Source organism: Sturnira hondurensis, unplaced genomic scaffold (genome assembly GCF_014824575.4).
Source record: "Sturnira hondurensis isolate 20B ecotype Veracruz unplaced genomic scaffold, ASM1482457v3 Scaffold0009314, whole genome shotgun sequence".
Classification (NCBI taxonomy): domain Eukaryota; kingdom Metazoa; phylum Chordata; class Mammalia; order Chiroptera; family Phyllostomidae; genus Sturnira; species Sturnira hondurensis.
Window position 1 is genome coordinate 2,295,635 of NW_028081945.1, and position 20,066 is coordinate 2,315,700.

A 20,066-nucleotide genomic window follows, 5' to 3' on the forward strand; every position below is an offset into this window, starting at 1 on the left:
CTTTTGAATTAAGAAATCTACTAAGTCATCCAAAACCCTCACACCTGCATTTATAGAATCATCTGTTTGCTGATCCAAGCAAACTTGGGGCATTTCAAAGTGAAGAGAAAACAAAATAGAAAAGCCATGAAAAGGTTATTATAGGAAGAAACAGAATATGTGAATAAAAACATTTTAACTGATAAAATTGCCCCTTCGCACCCAAAATAAAGTAGAGGAAGATGTAACACAATATTCCAACTTGATGTAAACATTTTAAACCAGCGTTTTCAGATATGGAAAAATACTTTAAATTTAGAAATTTAACAACTCAGAAAAAATGGTGAAGAAGAAGAGGTTGGGAAACAAACACTAACCAAACTCACAAATGGAATTCAAGCAAAATTAATCATCTCAGAAATGAAAATGAAATTTTAAGGTTTCATTAGTGTGAGTGGGTTTAACTGAGAATATAGTCAAACCTTAGTTCTTGACATCTCCTATCTTGAATCAAGTTGTTCACAAAAAAACTGTCTTGGTTGTTGAACAGAATTTTGATTCTTGACCCAACAACCCTTTTGTGCTGATACTGTGAGATTAGTCAGATGTCTCAGGTGACTTACAAAGGAGAGGATGCATGAGTATGAGTATGATTCAGTTTTGGAACAAATCACTTCTTGAACAGTCTTCCAGAATAAATTAAGTTCAAGAACAGAGGTTCCACTGTATAATAAAGGGTATTGAGGAGGGAAATAAAAACCGAGAGGACAAACCTAAAGACATAAAATATAATCAGGTAGAAAGTAATAAATATTACAGGCAAAAAAGATTCAGTATATGTATGATTGGAATTCTTGAAGAAATAAATTTAAAGCAATGGATATGAATTAAGATCTAAAACTATACTCCATGAAAACTTTTCCAGAAGTTAAAAACAACTCTAAGGGGTTCCTCTCTCCATTTGACCCACAAAAGTCAATTCTGTGACTGTCCTGTTTGTTATTCTGTGACACATTACCACAAATTGGAGTTTAAAACAAGGAACATTTATTATCTTATATTTCTGCATGTCAGAAGTCTAAAGTGGGTACATAGGATTGCATCCATTCTGAAGTGTTTAGTGAGAATTGGTTCTTTGCTTTTTCTAGCATCTGGAGGCTGTCTGCTCCTTGGCTTGTGCTCCTTCCTCTGCTTTCCAAGCTAGCAGTGTAGCATTTTCTCTTTTCTCTGAACTGCTATCTTTTTTTTTTTTTTTTAAGAATCCTGTCATTGCATTGGGTTTCCTAGATAATTAGAATAACATCCCTATCCCAAGGTAATCTGAATTCCCTTTTACCATGTAAGGTAGCATTCCCAGGGTCCAGGGCCTGTAGCATGGGCATCTTTAGGGACTGCTATTCAGCCTATTGCAGAGATCTTTTTATACGTTTCACTTTAAAAATAAATATTAAAGAGAAAAAAGTCTCTGAGCTCCCAGGCAGAAAAGTACGTTCACTTATCAGGGAAAGTGAATCTCTGATAAAGACAAGTGGAACAACATTTTCAAGAAACTCGGGGAGAGAGTAATTCTATATCCAGGAATTCTATATCCAGCCAATTTGTTGTTCAAGTATCAGGGCTATAGAAAACAGTTTTAAAAATGAAAGAACTCAGAGAACACTGTGTTCCCAAACCCCTTCAGAAGAGTCTTCTACTGACAATGTTGGTGGAACAGAGGTGACTGGGGAAAACTACCGAAAGGATTTATGGTGAGCACTAATTTAATTAATTTTAGCTCAAAACTAAAAGATGGAGGAAAAGGTTGAAAGAATATAATATATAAATTACATGTTCCAGCAGGGTAGGAATAACACAGTTTCAAAGTTAGAAAATGCACAGAAGAGGGAGAGAGAAAGGACAAAGGAAAACAAACTCATTCACTGATTATTGGAAAAGGAAGAGAAGAGTACCAAAAAAATCAGGAGTTAAAACTATGAGGAAGCCACATATCCATCTGTATTCTTTCACTGTTTTCCTAACCTCCCAGATTTTCTGGCCTATTCTCTGTATCTTTTTAAAAATGTGTTCATATATGTACATATGTATCTTTATATGTGCAAAAGCATCTTCCCTTTGCAATTTGCAATAATATGTAGCCTGCAGTATGCTTTTTCACAAAAAAGATGTAGAGCACAGAAATAAGCATTGCTGATCTGACCTCCTGTCTCACTGAAGCATTCTGAAAACCTTTTATTTTAATGGGTGAATTATACTCATTTGTATTTATTGATATAAAGTATATATGTTTTGCAACTTTGTCATGTTAATTTGCTGAATGAACAGTTTCCATTTTGATTCCAACTGGTTACCTTTCTACTCATACTCATAATGCCCATAGTCCCCTTATTTTTCAATGTGGCATAAAGGACCAGTGAGACTTTCCATGTAAGACTGGTGGTATCTACTGATCCATTTGAAAGTGTTTAAATTGCTTCCAGTTAAATGACTTGCCCATTTCCCCCCCAATATCCCTGACCTCCTTTATTCATGTAAAATAAATTTTCTTAAATTAAAAAAACAACTACATATTTTATATTTTCCAATTGAGATTAAATACTTGGAATAAGCAGAAGAAAAACAATAGTCATAGAAGGCTAGATTCTGACTCAACAAACTCTTGTTGGAATGTCTGTTGATTTCGTATAGCTTTTATAAGCAACTTGGACAATTATGATTTCTAGCCTACTGTTTCTCTTATTAATTTAATTTTTATTGATTTTTAGAAAGAGTGACAGATAGATTGACTTTTATTGTTCCACTTATTTATGCATTCTCTTGTTGGTCCATGTATGTCTCACTACGGGGATTGAACCCTCAACCTTGCTTGGCATGTGGTGATGATGCTTTAACCAACTAAGCTACCCAGTCAGGGCTTTGAGTTCTAGCCTATTCTATCTCAATTAATACAGTTGTGCTCTGTGACTCTGACTCACCTCTGGGAATTAATAGTTCATATTTATTTAGAACATTGATGGACTTCTTAGTCAAATCTTAATTGGTAGCTGGTTCCAAAACTTCGTAGCTTTGCAGCCTTTGTCAAATTAGTTAACTCCTTCGACTCTTAGTTTTGCCATTGTAAAAAAACCTAAAGAATAAATGAAAGTCTATCTCATAAGATTATGAGGATTAAATAGGATAAGTTAAGAGCTGGGTTAATAGTGGACAGTTAATAAATGTTACTATTTTTTTTTTAGATTTTATTTATTTATCTTTAGAGGGGAAGGGAAGGAGAGAAATATCAATGTATGGTTGCCTCTTGTGAGTCCCCTGCTGGGAATTGGCCTGCAACTCAGGCATGTGCCCTGACTGGGAATCGAACCACGATCGTGTGGCTCGCAGGCCTGTGCTCAATCCACTGAGCCACACCAGCCAGGCCCAGTTAATAAATGTTATAATCTCCTCTCTTCCCATTGTCTTTTGAGAGACTAAACAACAACCTTAAATGGGTAATTACTATGTAAGAAAATCATATTAATTTAAACTGTCTCAAAGCCTAGGTTGTAATATTGTAACTGGTAAAAATTTATTTTTATTTCCATTTATAAGAAGTAAGAAAGGTGAAAATGCCTTCTAATCTGTGATGTGCCATCAAGTGACTGTGAGATGGAAAAAATAATCTATTTTTTGAAGATTTTATTTATCTATTTTTACATAGAGGGGAGGAGAGGGAAGAAGAGTGGGAGAGAAACTTTGATTGGTTGCCTCTTGAACACACCCTTACTGGGGACCAAATCCACAACCCAGTTATGTGCCCCAACTAGAAATCGAACAGCCAGGATGCAGCTTGCAACTCCTCGCCTTGCAGGACAGTGCCCAACCAACTGAGCCACACTGGTCAGGACTAGAAATTATCTACTTTGAAAGTCAGATTGTTAGACTAGGTTTACTCTTCACATAGGTTCCTAGTAGCCTATCAAAATTTACCTTTTTCTCTATTTTTAGAATTTTCAGCTGTGCTTACAGATTTTAAAAAGTATTTAGTTTTCTTTAGTATATTTAATTGTTCTGGATTTTCTTTTCAGTAGCATTTTAAGAGCTTTATTAGAGAAGAAAGTTCTTACAGATCAATGCATCTGATGCCTTAGTTTTTGAAGTGAAGGTTATTGATTTATTCAAGGTCATACAACTAAATATTTGGTCCCCCAGGGCAGTCTTTTCACTACACTATGGTATGTTTTCTTATGAACTGGATTTGACATGTGTTAATCACTTCATAGTCCTAGTAATATTTGGGGCTGTTTACTAGTTTTAATTGTGCCCTGACTGGTATGGCTCAGTGGATTGAGTGCCACAGGCCTGTGAACCAAAGGGTCTCCATCTCAATTCCCAGTCAGTACACATGGCTGGGTTGCGGGCCAGGTCCCCAGTAGGGGGCATGTGAGAGGCAAACACACATTGATGTTTCTCTCCCCCTCTTCCTCCCTTCCTCCAAAAGTAAATAAACGAAATCTTAAAAAAAAATAGTTTTGTTTGCAAGTAAGATCAGAATGGGGCAGTGGAAATAGTATGAACTCTTCAGACACCTACAAGGATTCAGTTCTAGCAACTTAACTTGCAGGCCTCAGTGTCCTGATACAATGATGCTTATTTTAAGAATTGTTATTGAATTAGACATAGTGTATAACAATTGTTATTTAATATGGTAACTGGAACACTGGGTGTTTTACTGAATGACAGGTAATATTATTTATTTGTTGGTACCTTTTGATAGCTTTACAGTTATGATCAGAGAAAAGTTTTTGAAATAATTAGTATGTGGATATTGTTATATAAGTTTATGTTCTGATACACTCTATATGATTTTGCAGAGGTACAAACATGTATATTGCATGTATGTATTTTGTTTGTAGGGAAATTGAATCTGCTTTGTACATAGATTTTAGTTTTTCTAGGACTCTGTGTTAAGCAGGGTATACCGGTTTTGTATATTTTCAACCCATTATTGCTTTTCTGTTTTCTTCCAGTTCACAGTGGGAAGAGCTACAGAAAGATGATGCAGATCCAGGACAACTGGAAGGTACTAAGAAAATACCAAGACTGTCTTATTACTAATCAACAAGATACTGAGTTATACTATAGATGACATCAGTCAGAAGTGTTGTAAAAGTAAATTAACTTTGTAAGCTATGCTGATATTTTAAGTGAAGCTCCAACTTAGTAGGAGGAGGTAAAGTTAGTATACCAGTTTTCTGTTTTCTGAGTGTTGGAATTTTGTCATACAAAAATCAAGTGGTTTCTAGTTAGTTAAATGCTTTTGTTAAAACAATTACATGACAGTTTCATTTAGATATGTATATTCATGAGTTTTATGGAATAAAATTCAATTTTATGTTAACCCACTTTGTGGGATACATTTCAGTTGGTTATGTTTTAAAAGCTTTGTTTTTGTTTTCTTTAAAGAAACTGTTACTTTGGTTTTATCCCAATAGAACAGCTTTTACTTATTCACTTATTCACTTATTTTTTTAAATAAGTGAATATCTAAAGTATTCTTATTTAAAAAATAGATCAGTGGCTAGTGGTGAGGGAACTGGTATGAACAAAGTAGTACTGAGATTGCATTTTGTCTATTTTGGTTTCTCAGTTCTCTGGATGTTATACAAGTGATTGTTACTTGTGTGTTTTAATGAAAATAAATAGATGCTGGAGTTAGAAAATCTGCAATAATTGGTCTTCACTGCTCCCTAATTGTGTGGTTTTGAACCCACCTCAGTCAGTGTCTTCATCAAATGGGAAAAATATCTAGCTTTAAGTTACTGCAAAGATTCAGATATACTTAGCACGATGTGTGACGCCTACTATATTTTCAGTAAATATCAGATTCCTTTTCTCCTGTAAAAAAATCAGTGCTGCTCAAGTGGCCCAGTTGTTTTATTTATCCATTCATTCATTATTTCCTTTGTGAAGGGCACTGTAGGGATACAGAAGAAATCAGACATGGCTCCTTCAGTGAACAGTATAGCTTGCTAAGAAATATACTTTCAGTATAGTTAACTTAATAATATAGGTATAAAGTTACATGGGCCATAAGTGAAAAACACAGAGTAGGAATTCATAGTAATAGAGACAGATTCTTCCATTTTGGTGTGTTAGGGGAGCATCATTGAAGGTTAAATGGAGGGTGTGGCTTTGAAGGGTAGGCTGGGTAGGATTTAGACTTCAGAGTAGGAGGAGCCAAATAAAAATAATAGAATGAGCAAAGCATATCAATAATAATCACTACCACCACCACCATCATTATCACGGTACTTTAAGCCCAAGGAGAAGGCCATTTTGACGAGATAATGCCATATGGAAGTCAAAGATAAGTGAGAAAAAATGAGATACTTAAAATTTTGTGGTAGCCTGTTCAATACCTTCATAAAAGTTTTTTGTTGTATAGGTCTCTCAACATACACTCATGTGGAACTTCCGTATTACTCTAAGTTTATTCTAATTGCTGCATACCTTGCTTCATATAATCCAGCGAGAACTGATAAGAGGTTCTTCCTAAAGGTAATAATTACTTCTTTTTTATTTTGTTAGATCCCATGAATAGTTTGAATTTTTTCAATACCTGTGAATTTCTGAGGGGCAGAGATCATAATAAAAAACTACTAAATATATAATTAGGACTCATCCTCTAAAGGCTTTAATTTACAATCACAACCTAAACAGGAAAAATAGATAGTTTCACAGAAGAGTTCAAGTATACCTTAGGTAATAATTCTAGATTTTAAACATACATAAGATTTTGTTTGAAGTATGAGAGATGGGAGTAATTTTAAGGATGGTAACTTCTTTATTGTAGCACAACTGCTACAACGTTGTGCATTCCATACATCATTATCTGGAATATTTAGGATCCTCTTTTGCACATATATTAGCTGAAGAAATCCCATTTTAGAATTCTTTTCTTTTTGAAAAAATAATATGCAATTTTATATATTATTAAATATATTTGTAATAAGCTTTGTTTATTTTTTTGCCCATCTCTTTCATGTCTTTCGTTTTATGAGGGCAAGGACCACATCTATCTTTTTTTCTATTATTGAATCCCAAGTGCTTAATTAAATGTTCTCAATTAAGTTTTTTTTAATGAATTAACAGCCTGCCTTAAGGGATGAGTAAAAACCCATTTATCTTTAGAACTTTTGTTTTTATAAAAATAAATATGCTATAATAAACCAGTATATAATAAGTTCTTTTAGGAAGTATGACTATTTTAAGAGCTTTTTCTTTATATATAGAAGTAATCTATACAACAAAATCTCAGTCAAATCAGGCTAAAATATGTTGATATTTTAAGGTGATAATCTGAGGTGATAAGCAGAATAAAATAAAAAAGTTTAAGATACATAAGTTAGTATTATCCATGCCATGTTTTAAACAAATTGTGTTTTCTGGTTTTGTGGAATACTATCTTTTTTGAATCTTAAAATTATTTTCCTTAATTTCAGCATCATGGGAAAATCAAGAAAACCAATTTTCTAAAGAAACATGAAAAGGTATTCACATTTTAATTTCTGTAAGAAAAAATCGTGAATTTAGGATACTATGGGAAGTGGATAATACATACTTTTATCTGTCGGTTGGGCATAAGAAGTTATTTGTATCGCTACAGTACCATTATAATATAGTACTAGTATTTTGCCATGTTGAATACAGTAATTGAAGTACATTCAAGGGAGCTGGTACTAGAGATAAAAATTAACAACTTTTTCTAGTGACTTAATAGATGAAAAAGATCACCCTGGAGTTTTTTATTAAACGCAGAAGATTTTCCTCTTTCCTTCTTTGAAACATCCACAAAAATGTCATTGAAGAAATAAAAAGGTAAATATATAAGGAATAAGCAGATGAGAGACCCACAAAATTTGGACTTGCATAGTACATAGATATGCAGGGGACTAAGCAGACCAGAGAGGCTGAATGAAACCTAAACCCCCAGTGCAAGCTGGTTTGACCTGAGGAATCAGCAAATGCATAGACATCAAAGGCACTGAGTACCTTTGAGGGTGGAGGTGTGGGGGAAGAAGAAGTTTAAAGGAGCATTTTTGTTCCACGTTGTATATCTAAACCACTGCTGCCTCTGTTGGCAGAAGGTGAAGTTTGAACTATAAACTTGGCACTATAGAAGCTATGGCTTGTGTTTCTTACTCTTACTCTTAAAAATGCAGGATATACTTCTAAATTTATAGTGTTTTCTTAGGGCCTTGAAGACATTGTTTTACTGTCTTCTGTCTTTAGTGTTCCTGCTTTAAAAAGTCTGTTTTTTCAATTTCTTTGTGTTTTCTCTAGCTACTTTTAAGTTCTTTTCTCCATTTCCTTTAGTGTTTTTATAGCTTCACTGTGGTGTGTCTGGATTGAAGTTTTCTTTACTTGGAATTAGTTTTGCTTCCTGAATTTGAATAATGATGTCTTTATTTAGTTCTCATAAATTCTGTCACTAACTTTTCAAATATTGCTTCTCCATTCTAACATGTCATTATGATATACTGATTTAGATACATAGATAAGTCTTCTCACTCTGCCCAACTTTTTTAAGTCCTCATTCTTCATTCCCTTTTGTCTCTGTATATGATATTGTCAGTAATTTTTTCAGTTCTGTGTTGAGATGTTTCTCTTTAGTTTTGTCTGTCCTTTATTTATATTAACTTTGTAGTTTCAGTAATCTTATTTCTATTTTTTAGAAGTTTTATTGGTTCAAGTTTTTTCACTTTTACACTTTTTCTAGTAATATTTTTAACATAAAAATGCCTATTTTATATTCTGTATCTTACCCTGTATTAGAATTCCTTGGTGGTCTAATTCTACATTTTCCATTTTTGCTGACTCATGCATTTATGCCTTGTTTATTGAATATTTTGTTATTTTTAGATGTTTGCTCAACTTAATCTTTAGAATTTTTGAGACCTGGGGTGTGCTCATTTAAAAAGGTTTTACATTTACTTCTGTGCAGGCACTCAGGAACACCAATAAATAACCTGGGATCATTTGAAATTCAATTTTTACCTGTGATTTTCAGACCAGAAGGAGTGTGAATTCTGCACCCACATCATTGTTAGCCCTAGTTTCTAGTTAAAATTTTTAGGGAAGACTTTTTTCCTCCCTTCACACCATGCCAGAGTCTGGAAGGGAATTTTTATTAATAAATCCATTTGCTTAGGATGGAAAGATTTTCCTAGTATGCCCTTTAACTAAGACATCTTTAATTAGGCTTTCCACCATAGGCAGATTATTGATTTTGTCCCTTCTTTCATACATTTGTGACTGCTGTGGATCATAAAGGATTGGTAAGAGAGTACATAATAGCTAGAATGTTCAGAAAATGATTTGTGGTAGGGCTTGCTTGCATTTGGGTGCTCAGGAATGGTGAGGATTGGATATGCAGTGATGGGAGAGGAAGGCATCTCAGTTGATGAAATGAGTTACACCAAGAAGCAGATGTGAGGAAGTGTAGGGCTTATAAAATAAATAATGAAAAATAATTGGCTGTCATGTATGGTGAGTTTCAGAGAAAAATCAATTGAGGTAAAATTGTGAAGGAATATCCTCAACTGACCAATATCTTAAGGGAAGGAAACCCATCTATTTACCTCCGTGTCTCAGCACTTGGTGGTATTTGATGGTTGTTTGTTGAAAAAAATGAATAAATTAAATGAATGAATGAAGAAAATTAAAGAACGAATATAAAACTAAGAATTTTATCTTTCAGACAGAATCATTTAAGAAATTTGAGGAGGGAGATACAGAGTGATGATGAGTGAGGACTGTGAAAGAGCTGGCACTTTAGACCTTCCGTGTAGAGTGGGTGGATTTGTACAAAGCTGGGAAGAAGACAGTGTTGACTGAGGAAGCTGTCTGAGCAAAGACATCATGAAGAAAGATGTCTCTAGTTCTAGATGAATTCTAGTTCTTCTGATGTTATTCTTAAATATGACTTTTATAGTAGCAGCCTCTTTTGTCTCTGGTTCATGTTTTAAAAATCTGAACTTAACTGAAAGCTCCCTGTGTACACTTACTAGTTTCTTTATATTTTTGTTCTCTTTGTTCCTGAAATTTCACCTGAAAGCTTACTGTATGCCAAGTACTCTGCTAGATGCCACAGATACAGTGGAGAACAAAATAGTCATTGTCTCTGCCCTCAAGAAGTTCTCAGCTTAATCAGGCATCAAGCATTAAAAAGCAAACCACATGTTTGCTTTTAATTCTGTTACTTATCTTCAATTATATAATTGTTTTTTGCTGTGTATCATCAGTGGACATGGATTTTTGAAAATATTTTATTTTTAATTCAGTAAATGCATGTATATTGTACCAGATTATTTGCCAGTTAATTTATGTGGAAAAGCAATGGTCTCTTTCCTCTCCTACCCTTAGTCCCTTTCCCCACAAACAATATCTTTTAACTGTTTCTAGTTTTAGTTTTTCTGACATAAGTATTCATAACTAAGTTTATATGGCTGTCACTGTTTTTTCTTTTTTTAAGTATATTTTATTGATTACTATTATGGTTTTCCCATTTTCCCCCTTTATGCCCCTCCCCCATGCAATCCCCAACCCTCCAGCATTCTCCACCCCATTAGTTCATGTCCATGGCTTGTACATGTAAGTTCTTTGACATCTCTGTTTCCTATACCATTTTTGACCTCTCTCCATCTATTTAATGCCTACTAATTATGCTTCTCCTTCCTTGCACATTTCCCTCCCTATTCTTCCCCTCTCTCTCCCCACTGAAAACCCTCCATGTGATCTCCATTTCTGTTCCTGTTGTAGTTGTTTGCTTAGTTTTTGTTTTCATTGTTCCTCTTTCTTGTATTTTTTAGGTTCATTTGTTGATATTTGTGAGTTTGTTGTCATTTTACTCTTTATATTTTTTATCTTCCTTTTCTTAGATAAGTCCCTTTAACATTTCATATAATAAGGGCTTGGTGATGATGAACTCCTTTAACTTGACCTTATCTGAGAAGCACTTTGTCCTTCCATTGTAAATGAAAACTGCTGGATAGACTATTCTTGGATGTAGGTCCTTGCCTTTCATGACTTCAAATACTTCTTTCCAGCCCTTTCTTGCCTGTAAGATTTCCTTTGAGGAATCAGCTGACAGTTTTATGGGCACTCCTTTGTAGGTAACTTTCCTTCCATCTTGCTGCTTTTAAGATTCTCTGTTTGTCTTCAATCTTGGGTAACTTAATGATGATGTGTCTTGGTGTGTTCCTCTTTGGATCCAACTTCTTTGGGACTTTTTGGGCTTCCTGGACTTCCTAAAAGTCTGTTTTCTTTGCCAGATTGGGGAAGTTTTCCTTCATTATTTATTCAAATAAGTTTTCAATTTCTTGGCCTTCCTCTTCTTCTGGCACCCTTATAATTCAAATATTGGAACGTTTCAGGTTGTCCCAGAGGTTTAGAAGACTCTGTTCACTTTTTTGAATTCTCATTTCTTCATTCTGTTCCAGTTGGATGTTTATTTCTTCCTTTTGTTCCAAAGCATTGCTTTGAGTCCTGGCTTCCTTCCTGTTCAGGAAGGAACCTGGTTGGTTCCCTGAATATTTTGCTTTGTTTTATTTTGGGTGTCTTTTATTTGCTCTTTCATTTTCTACCAAGCTCAATCAGTTCTGTGAGCATTTTGATTACCAGGGCTTTAAATTCTTCATCAGATAGGTTAGCTGTCTCCTCATCACTTAGCTCTCTTTCTGAGCTTTTGCTTTGTTCTTTCATTTGGTCCTATTTCTTTGTTTGTTTGGGGCCCCTCTTAAGAGGGCAGGGCCTTAGGTATTCACCCAGGCAGGGCAGACCTCCTTGTTGCGCTGCAGCACTGCCTGTGGGGGAGGGGCCAGAAGGGGAACTCACCTGCTCTTCTCTAGGACTCTTTTCAATGAACTCTCTTTTGAGCCTGGGAGTTTCTCCCTCCAGCAACTGCCATAGTCCACAACCATCTGTGATTCTCAGTTTCCCTGTAAATCAGCCCCTCCTACTCAGCCTTCTACTTTGCTGCAGCCAGACTGCCCCCATGGTTCACTGTGGTTTTTCTCCATTTGCTGCCTTACTGGTCTGGTTGTTCTTTTTGACTGTTTCTTTAATTCCGTGGTTGTTGGAGTTCCACGCAGTTTGATTTTCTGGAGCTTTTGGTGGTTTGTTGATTTTAGGTTGGTTGTTATCTTCCTTTTGGTTGTGCAAGGGAGGAAGTAAAGGGTTTCTACCTGTGCCTCCATGTTGGCTGGAACTTTCTTTTTTTTTTTAAAGATTTTTTAAATTATTTATTTCTAGAGAGAAGGGAAGGGAGAGAGAAAGAGAGGAAGAGACATAGCAATCTGTGGTTGCCTCTTGTGTGGCCCCCACCGGTGACCTTGCCCACAACCTAAGCATGTGCCCTGACTGGGGATCAAACCAGCGACCCTTTGGTCTGCAGCCCGCACTCAATCCGCTGAGCTACACCAGCCAGGGCTATTTTTCATGTGACACCAATTTTCATTCCATTTTCTACCTTCTCAAAAATTATTTTATTTGGTTTCATTTTTTGATTCTTTCTTCCATTGTTATAGGCATTCAGTCCCTAATGACCTGTAGTGGAACTAGACAATTATTTCTCAGACTCCCTTCCTCTCTAGGTGGGAGGTCAATTTGCATTTATAGCACGTATAGTTCAGTGATGAAAATAAGTATCATATGGCCTGATGCCACTAAAGCACTTTATTTTTAACTTGGAAATGTGTTTTCTAATCATAAAAACAAAAGTGAAAATAAGAAAACTGTCAACAGCTTTCACAATGTCATTCTTTTTACTTTTTATTTAATCTTTATTGTATTTTTTCCATTACTATTTAGTTTCCTTTTACCCTCTCCACCCAGAATTCACCACACTGTTGTCCACGTCTATGAGTCCTTTTTCCCAATCCCTCCACTCTCTAACCTCTGTCACCCCCTAGATGTCAACTGCTCTCCATCTGGCAACTGTCAAAATGTTCTCTGTATCTGTAAATTTTCATGACTTTGATCAGCTGCAAGTACTGGCAGTGACCCCTGACCACCATGGAGCATCAGCTGTACAGGGGCCCACCCCATAGAGCAGGACTTACTTTAGTGGGGCTCTGATGCCCACAGAGGTTGCTTCTTGTGTATGTTGCCTGTGGAGATGGTTGGATGGCAGTGCTTCATTGTGGTCAGAGCTGTCCATTTGGTGCTCTGGCTGTGGAGCCTCCCAGGAATTGGAGGCTAAGGTTAGTCTTTGCCTGTGTTCTGCCTGCATGAGCTACAAAGTGAAGTGCAGATGGCTGCTACTTGTGCTGGGCTTGGAGGTGCCCAGGTGAGGCTAGGCTGTGAACCAGGGCTAGCTGCTGCTAGTGTTGAGCCTGAGGCACTTAGCTGAGGGTACAGGGTACACACTGAGGCCATATGCTGCTTATTTGAGAGGTGTTAGGAAAATCTGAGGCATGAGCAAGACTGGTCATGTGGAAAAGCCACTGGAAACAGCTTGGGTGGGGCTGGGCTTCAGGGAATCACTGTGGTGCAGCAAACAGTCTGAGCCAGATTGACGGAATCTCAGCTATATGGTGCCCACCTGCTGGCTCTGTGAGGAGAGGGCTCATCAAAGGAACAATGGCCTCTGCCACCACTTCTCTCTGGAAAAGCTGTCCCCCCAGCTCTCACCCTGATGCCAGGCAATTCAGTTCCTCCCTGTATGTCTCTGGTGTCTTTCATGCTGCTGCCCCAGCATTGAATCTCAGAGGGGGTGAGCCTGAGTAAGTCCATGCACTGACCATAAAAGGAACTTCCTGGGACTCCAGAAGCCCTCTGTCTTCCTCAACCTCAATCCCCACTGGTTTTTACAGCCAGAAGTTATGGGGACTTCTTTCCCTGGCACTGGAACTGGGGGCTGGAGGCTGGGACCTCCATCTCAAACCCTGGTGTGGGGCTGGGACCCCTTGATCTTTAGGGGGAACCTCTGCAGCCAAGGTAGTCCTCCCAGTTTTTATTTACCACACGTGGTTGAGGAACCAGCTCATTTGTGTCTCTGTCCCTTTTACAAGTCTTGGTGTCGCCACCTATTTAATTCCCTGTTGTGGGACTTTCATTCAGCCATATTTCAGGCAGTTCTGAATGATGGTTGTTCTGTAGTTCTATTGTAATTTTGATGGGATTGTGGGAGGAGGTGAATATCCCATTTATTTACCTACCCTACTATCCCATTTATTTACCTACCCCACTATCAATGCTGTATATTGTATAAGGACACGTATATAGTATAAAAGCTCATGATAGTGATAAAAACACCAATTTGGATGGTAGTTGTCTTTTATGCAGAGAAAGAGAAAATTGGATGTGAGAGGAGTGAAAGGGAGCTTCAGCTTATCTGTAATGTGACCTAATGTTTTATCTCTTTGTACTTTCATTTCTTTGTATTACGTCTTAGGGTTTGATAGAATTTGAGGTTTCTTTGGTACTAACTGTATTATCGTTACTTTCTAAATGTTTGAAGTAGTTAATGATGAAAGCATATAAAATTTAAGACTTGCAAAATATTTTCTGAACTATGTTTTAGATAGAAATAGCTGAGGTAAATATATCTTCATTTTGTAATTCTAAGCAGATGTTTTCCTCTACAGTCATTCTTTAAAGAAATAATTATTTTTGTGTGTGTAAATGTAGCTTTTCATTTTATTTGTCACTGCTAATATAAAGTACTTAAGCACTTACATTGCAGTTTTATAATGACAAGTAATTGTATCACATGATAGTGTATACCAGTATGAACATTTTATAATGTTTAAACTTTTTATGACTTTTACATTGTTTTAAGCCAACAGCTTATTCACAAATTATGAAATGTTTTATTAGTTTTCTAAAGTAGTATTTACTATAATTGATGTTTTTTGAACTGTTAATGTTGAATAAGTACATTTTCCAGTCTGTTGCACAAAGCCAAATGGTGAGAAGAAAGTAGTAAGTTCTAGGCTAGGAGTTAAGACTGTGACCCTGTTTTTTGTTTTGTACTGTCTTTACTAATGACGTGTCTAAGTCATTTAACATCTGGTTATAACAGCAAAATAGAGGTGATGTTTAGGTCTAGTCTGGATGACTTGTGAGTTCTTTAATTAATATTTGTTGATGCTAAATCAGAAAATCTTGAAGAAAGTACTCAGGGGTTAGCCATGATTATATCAGGTAAAGTTTTTACGTAGGGACGGCAAGTAGATTTGGTAACATCTTTGGGAAACTATAGGGCATAAATACTTCGTTATTGGGACTTTTATAGTACAGATAATGAGTCCTCTGCTATAAGAAGAAAATCCATATTCTTTTTTCTTACAGACAAGCAATCATCTCCTCGGACCAAAAATGTTTCCACTAGATAGATTATTAGCAATATTATATAGTATTGTGGACAGCAGAGTTGCTCCAACGGCAAATATCTTTTCCCAGGTAAGCTTTGTGATAGGTTATTATCTATCATCTTTATTTTCATAGAATTTTTCAGGTAGTATAGTTGATAGGTTTTCTAGCCATATAGAGTTTTGCTCAGTAGGTGTTACTGTTTTAACGGTGTAATGAAAATTTGTTCTTGGTAAGTAATTGAAAATTCTAAATCTTTAGGGTATCACTGAAATTTCCTTATAAGTATAACTGGATGATTAAAAACAGCTCAGTAGTACTGGATTTCTTTTTCCTGTTTTTAGTAAAGGAATTTTAAAATTACGATTATAATGATTTTGATTAAACAAACAAGTGGCTTCATGATTATTTATGAACTATAATACAGAAATATACTTTAATGAAAACAAAAGTTTAAAACACTTTTTTGCAAGGAGGTAATATTCCTATTCCTCATATATTCCTTTCAGGTTGATAGTATGCACTTTTTTAAAAAGCACTATTTCTAGAATGGTTAAGTTCTCAAATTTGTCACTAGATGGCAGCAGTAGTATTAAAAATAGGAACCATGACATACTTAACAAAATTGATTTTTTTGGTTGCTATTTTTAGAAAAAAAACTATTAGAAATATAATTATAGTATTTCTTCAATGATTTAGAAAAACAAGAAAAATCAAATGACATGACTAGTATTTATTGAAGAGCAAAGTCGCATGAGATGGTGCAACGAGGATTTTGCTTTATGTATAAGTTTTTAGGTTGAGGAGTATGTAAATAATAGCATTTGCATTTTAATTCACTGCAAATAAATTTGATTCTTGAATGGATGTTAGCCATTGTAATCTAGTGTGTGGTAGTAACTTTTAATTCTTCACTTAACTCAACATTTAAGTTAGATAATTTTTATGTCAGCATTTATAGAAAATTTCATCTACCTTTACTGTGTCCTTGAAAGGAGGTAATGTAGTCATTTATTAGGTTATGCATATAATTAATAGGTAGATAGATTGATAGCCTTAATGCCAATAATTAAAAAACTCCAATTCAGATTTAATCTGTTTTATAGGGATTGTTTTCCTATATATTTTTAAACTGCTTTTCAAAGTTTACATTTTACTTAGCTTTCTTCATTTGATACCTAAGGTTTTTTGTCTGTGTTTGCTGTTGCAATACTGTAAAATGGGAATTACGAATTTTGCTGTAAGGAATTGAGCCTCAGAGAGGTTAAATATGCTGCCAATCAGTGTGACACATGTAAATCTTTGAGAACTAAAGCCTAAGGAAATGAGGTACTCCTTAAGTACATGTGATTGTACTTATCAGGTACCCCCAAATTACCTTTGTGGGAGATACAAAGAAGAATAATAAAATGATTTTCCCTTTTAGAGAGCTTTTAATTTATTCCTGAGGGATAAAACAGGTACATAAAAATAATGTTTTATGGCTGCAAATGAATCCTAGTTAGTGCTTCTGAGAGATTTAGAACAGAAATCACTTCTGGAATGAGCAGGATACAATAGATGACTTCACAGAAAAAGCTGAAAAATGGAGCTGAGTTGTGGAGAATGAGTAGGATTTTTTTTTAACACTTCTGATTTACATAGTGATTCATTCTTATTACACAGAAATGAGAAAATGAGTAAATTAAAAGGAAAAAAATAAATAAAATTAGCTAACACCTTATTTCCAGTAGATAGACTTTTGTAGACTAGAGGTTTCTGAAGGGTGGATAATATGACCAAAGGGATAGGACTAGGAAGAAACAAGACACATTTGTGAACTCTCAAGCTGGTTTAATTGAAAAATATGTATATTATATTGTGGAAGCAGTAGCAGTTATTATTGCAATCTAGTAAGTGGCAATAGTGCTACCACCACCTAATCATACCTTGCTTATTGGTACCCTACAATTGATGGAGCATTTTACATTTTATAGTCTTGTCACATAATAAGTTCATCTTAAAAGAAACTGAAACTCTCATATGCCTAAGACATTTGTCCAAGGCTATGTAGTAAATTACTATACTGGTAGCGTCCAGATTTGAAGATTTTCCAAGCAGCAGGCTTTGATTATACTTAAACAATGTCATCTGTCTTTGTTTTCTTTATCTCCTTTTTACTTTTAGTATTTCCCATACTTAAGTTATTTTTTTTCAATTACAGTTGACCTGCATTACATTAGTTACAGGTATATACCCCAGTGATTAGACATTACATAACTTACTAAGTGATCATCCTGATAAATTTCGTACCCATGACACTACATAGTAATTAAAATATTATTGACTATATTTCCTGTGCTGTACTTTACATTCCATGAGTATTCTGTAACTGCCGGTTTGTACTTCTTAATCCCTTTACCTTTTTCATCCTTCCCTTCTAATAGCTTCCCCTCTGGCAGCTGTCAAAATGTTCTCTGTTATCTATGAGTCTGTTTCTGTTCTCTTTGTTCACCTATTTTGTTTTTAGGTTCAGTTGTTGATAGAAATGTATCTACTAAAGCATTCTATCATTCAAATTTCTGATCTTTTTTCCCCCTTCTTAAAGAAGATCCTTTAACATTTCATGTAATACTGGTGATGAACTCCTTCAGCGTGTTCTTGTTTGGGAAGTTCTTTATATGTCCAATTCCAAGTGCTAGCTTTGATGGGTAGAGGAATCTTGGTTGTAGGTCCCCACTTTTTACAACTTTGAATATTTGTTGCTAATCCCTTCTGGCCTGCAAAGTTTCTGTAAAGAAATCAGCTGACAGTCTTATGGGAGCTCCCTTGAAAGTGAGTAATGGTTTTTCTCTTGCTGTTTTTAAGATTCTCTCTTTGTCTTTAGCTTATGATGTATCTTGCTGTGGGCCTCTTTGGGCTTATCTTGTTTAGGACTCTGTGCTTCCTTACATATCTATTTCCTTCACCAGGTTAGGGAAGCTTTCTGTCATAAATTTTTTAAATAGGTTTTCAATTTCTTGCTCTTTTCTTTCTGATACCCCCATGCTGGGAATGTTGTTTTGCTTGAGGTTGTTCCTTAAGCAAAGCTCCTTACACTAATTTAATGTTTTTGGATTCTGTTTACTTTTTGCTGTTGTGATTGTGTGTTTTTTGCTTCCTTGTATTCCAAATCGCTGCTTTGAGTCTCAGCTCCATCTGAGTTACTGTTGGTTCCTTGTAAATTATTCTTTATTTCAGTTAGTGTATCCTTCATTTCTGGCTGGTCCTTTTTTATGCTTTTTATGGTCTCACTAAATTCATTGAGCATAATTTTAACCAGTGTTTTAAAGTCTGCATCTAGTAGATCACTTGTCTTCATTTTGTGCAGTTCTTTTCCTGGAGTATTGTTCTGTTCTTTCATTTGGGCCATGTTTCTTTGCATCCTCATTTTGGCAGCCTCCCTGTGTTTGTTTCTGTGTATTAGGCAGAGCTGCTGTGTCTTCCAGGCTTGGCAGAGTAGCAGGTATTGTGTAGGGTCCAGCCTGCCTGATCACCCAAGCAGGGCACTCGAGGTGCATCTTTGGGTGGGCTGTGTACACCTTCTTCTTGTAGATGATTGCTGTTGGCATGTCAGTGGGAGGAATTCACCCACCTTCCCCTGCACCCCAGCTGATCAACTGCAAGTACTGGCAGTGACCACTGACCACCATGGAGCATCAGCCCCACAGGGGCCCACCCCATAGAGCAGGGGTGGGGTCTGGTTCCCACTGAGTTTGCCCCTTGAATGTGATATATGTGGAGGTGGTTGGATTTACTTTTCTTTGTTTTCAACAATGCTTTTAATGTTATAATTAAGAAACAGTTTGGCCCTGTTTGGCCCAAAGATGCACCCTGTTATAATTAAGAAACAGTTTGTAATGCCTTTCTATTTTTTAACAAAATTAAATTGTTTTCCACCTTAACAGTAATGATAATTCTTTTTCACCCTAACCACCCAAAATATATTTTTTACTTTTCTATTGCTTTTGATTAGCAGTAATCAAAATGATAAACTTTGTATAGAATTTGGCTCTAAGAACTGAGATTCATTTGTTGACAAATCACTTAACTTGATCTCACTCGATTGCCATTTGCGATACAAAGGGCGAGAGGGCCACAAAGGGTCCCTTGCTTTTGCTTGGTCAGGAAAATATACAAGGCGGTCAAGTCACATACATACCGTGTTTAGGAGCAAAATGTGGACCTTGTCCGGGTCTATCAGTTGGTTAGTGGGTCGTCCTGATATGCCAAGGTTGCAGGTTTGATCCCTTGTCAGGGCACATAAAGAATCAACCAGTAAATGCATAAGTAAGTAGAACAACATATCTTTCTCTCTTTTCTTTCCCTTTCTCTCTCTCTAAAATCAATAAATAAAAATTAATAAAAGAACCAAGTGTGGCAAAAATCACAAAGATATATAGGAAGGGTATTTCTCCCGTATGCCTTATTTTCTTTTTCTTTCCATTTCTTTTTCTTTTCCAACAGAAAAACAGACTTTTTCTGTTTTTGTCCTTTTATTCATCTATCAAAACTATACTCTTGTCAATAGAAATGGCAGTTTGCATTTAACCTGGGCACACTTAATTTTTGAAGTGAAAAACAGAAGTGTGACATTTGTATTAGAAGTACTCATTCGATAGGAACACTAGGTGGCAGTATTGTTACATTGTAGCTTTAAGATGAAGTAGGAAACAATTTGTTAATATTGTTTTTGATATTTAGAAAAGCTGTTTGTT

The 20,066-nt window shown here is 35.7% G+C and overlaps 1 protein-coding gene across 4 annotated transcripts in view; it reads left to right on the forward strand.

The window, feature by feature from the left end:
* Nucleotides 1–20,066, forward strand: part of ORC5 (origin recognition complex subunit 5) — a 91,694-nt gene that overhangs the window by 41,161 nt on the left and 30,467 nt on the right. For 3 of the 4 annotated variants that reach the window (XM_037057076.1, XM_037057075.1, XM_037057077.1), the window contains 4 exons: nucleotides 4,983–5,035; nucleotides 6,401–6,513; nucleotides 7,458–7,505; nucleotides 15,310–15,420. In XM_037057076.1, the coding sequence (XP_036912971.1) occupies nucleotides 4,983–5,035; nucleotides 6,401–6,513; nucleotides 7,458–7,505; nucleotides 15,310–15,420 (325 nt within the window). The remainder of the gene's footprint in view (nucleotides 1–4,982; nucleotides 5,036–6,400; nucleotides 6,514–7,457; nucleotides 7,506–15,309; nucleotides 15,421–20,066) is intronic. The other variant, XM_037057078.1, reaches the window with a different exon arrangement.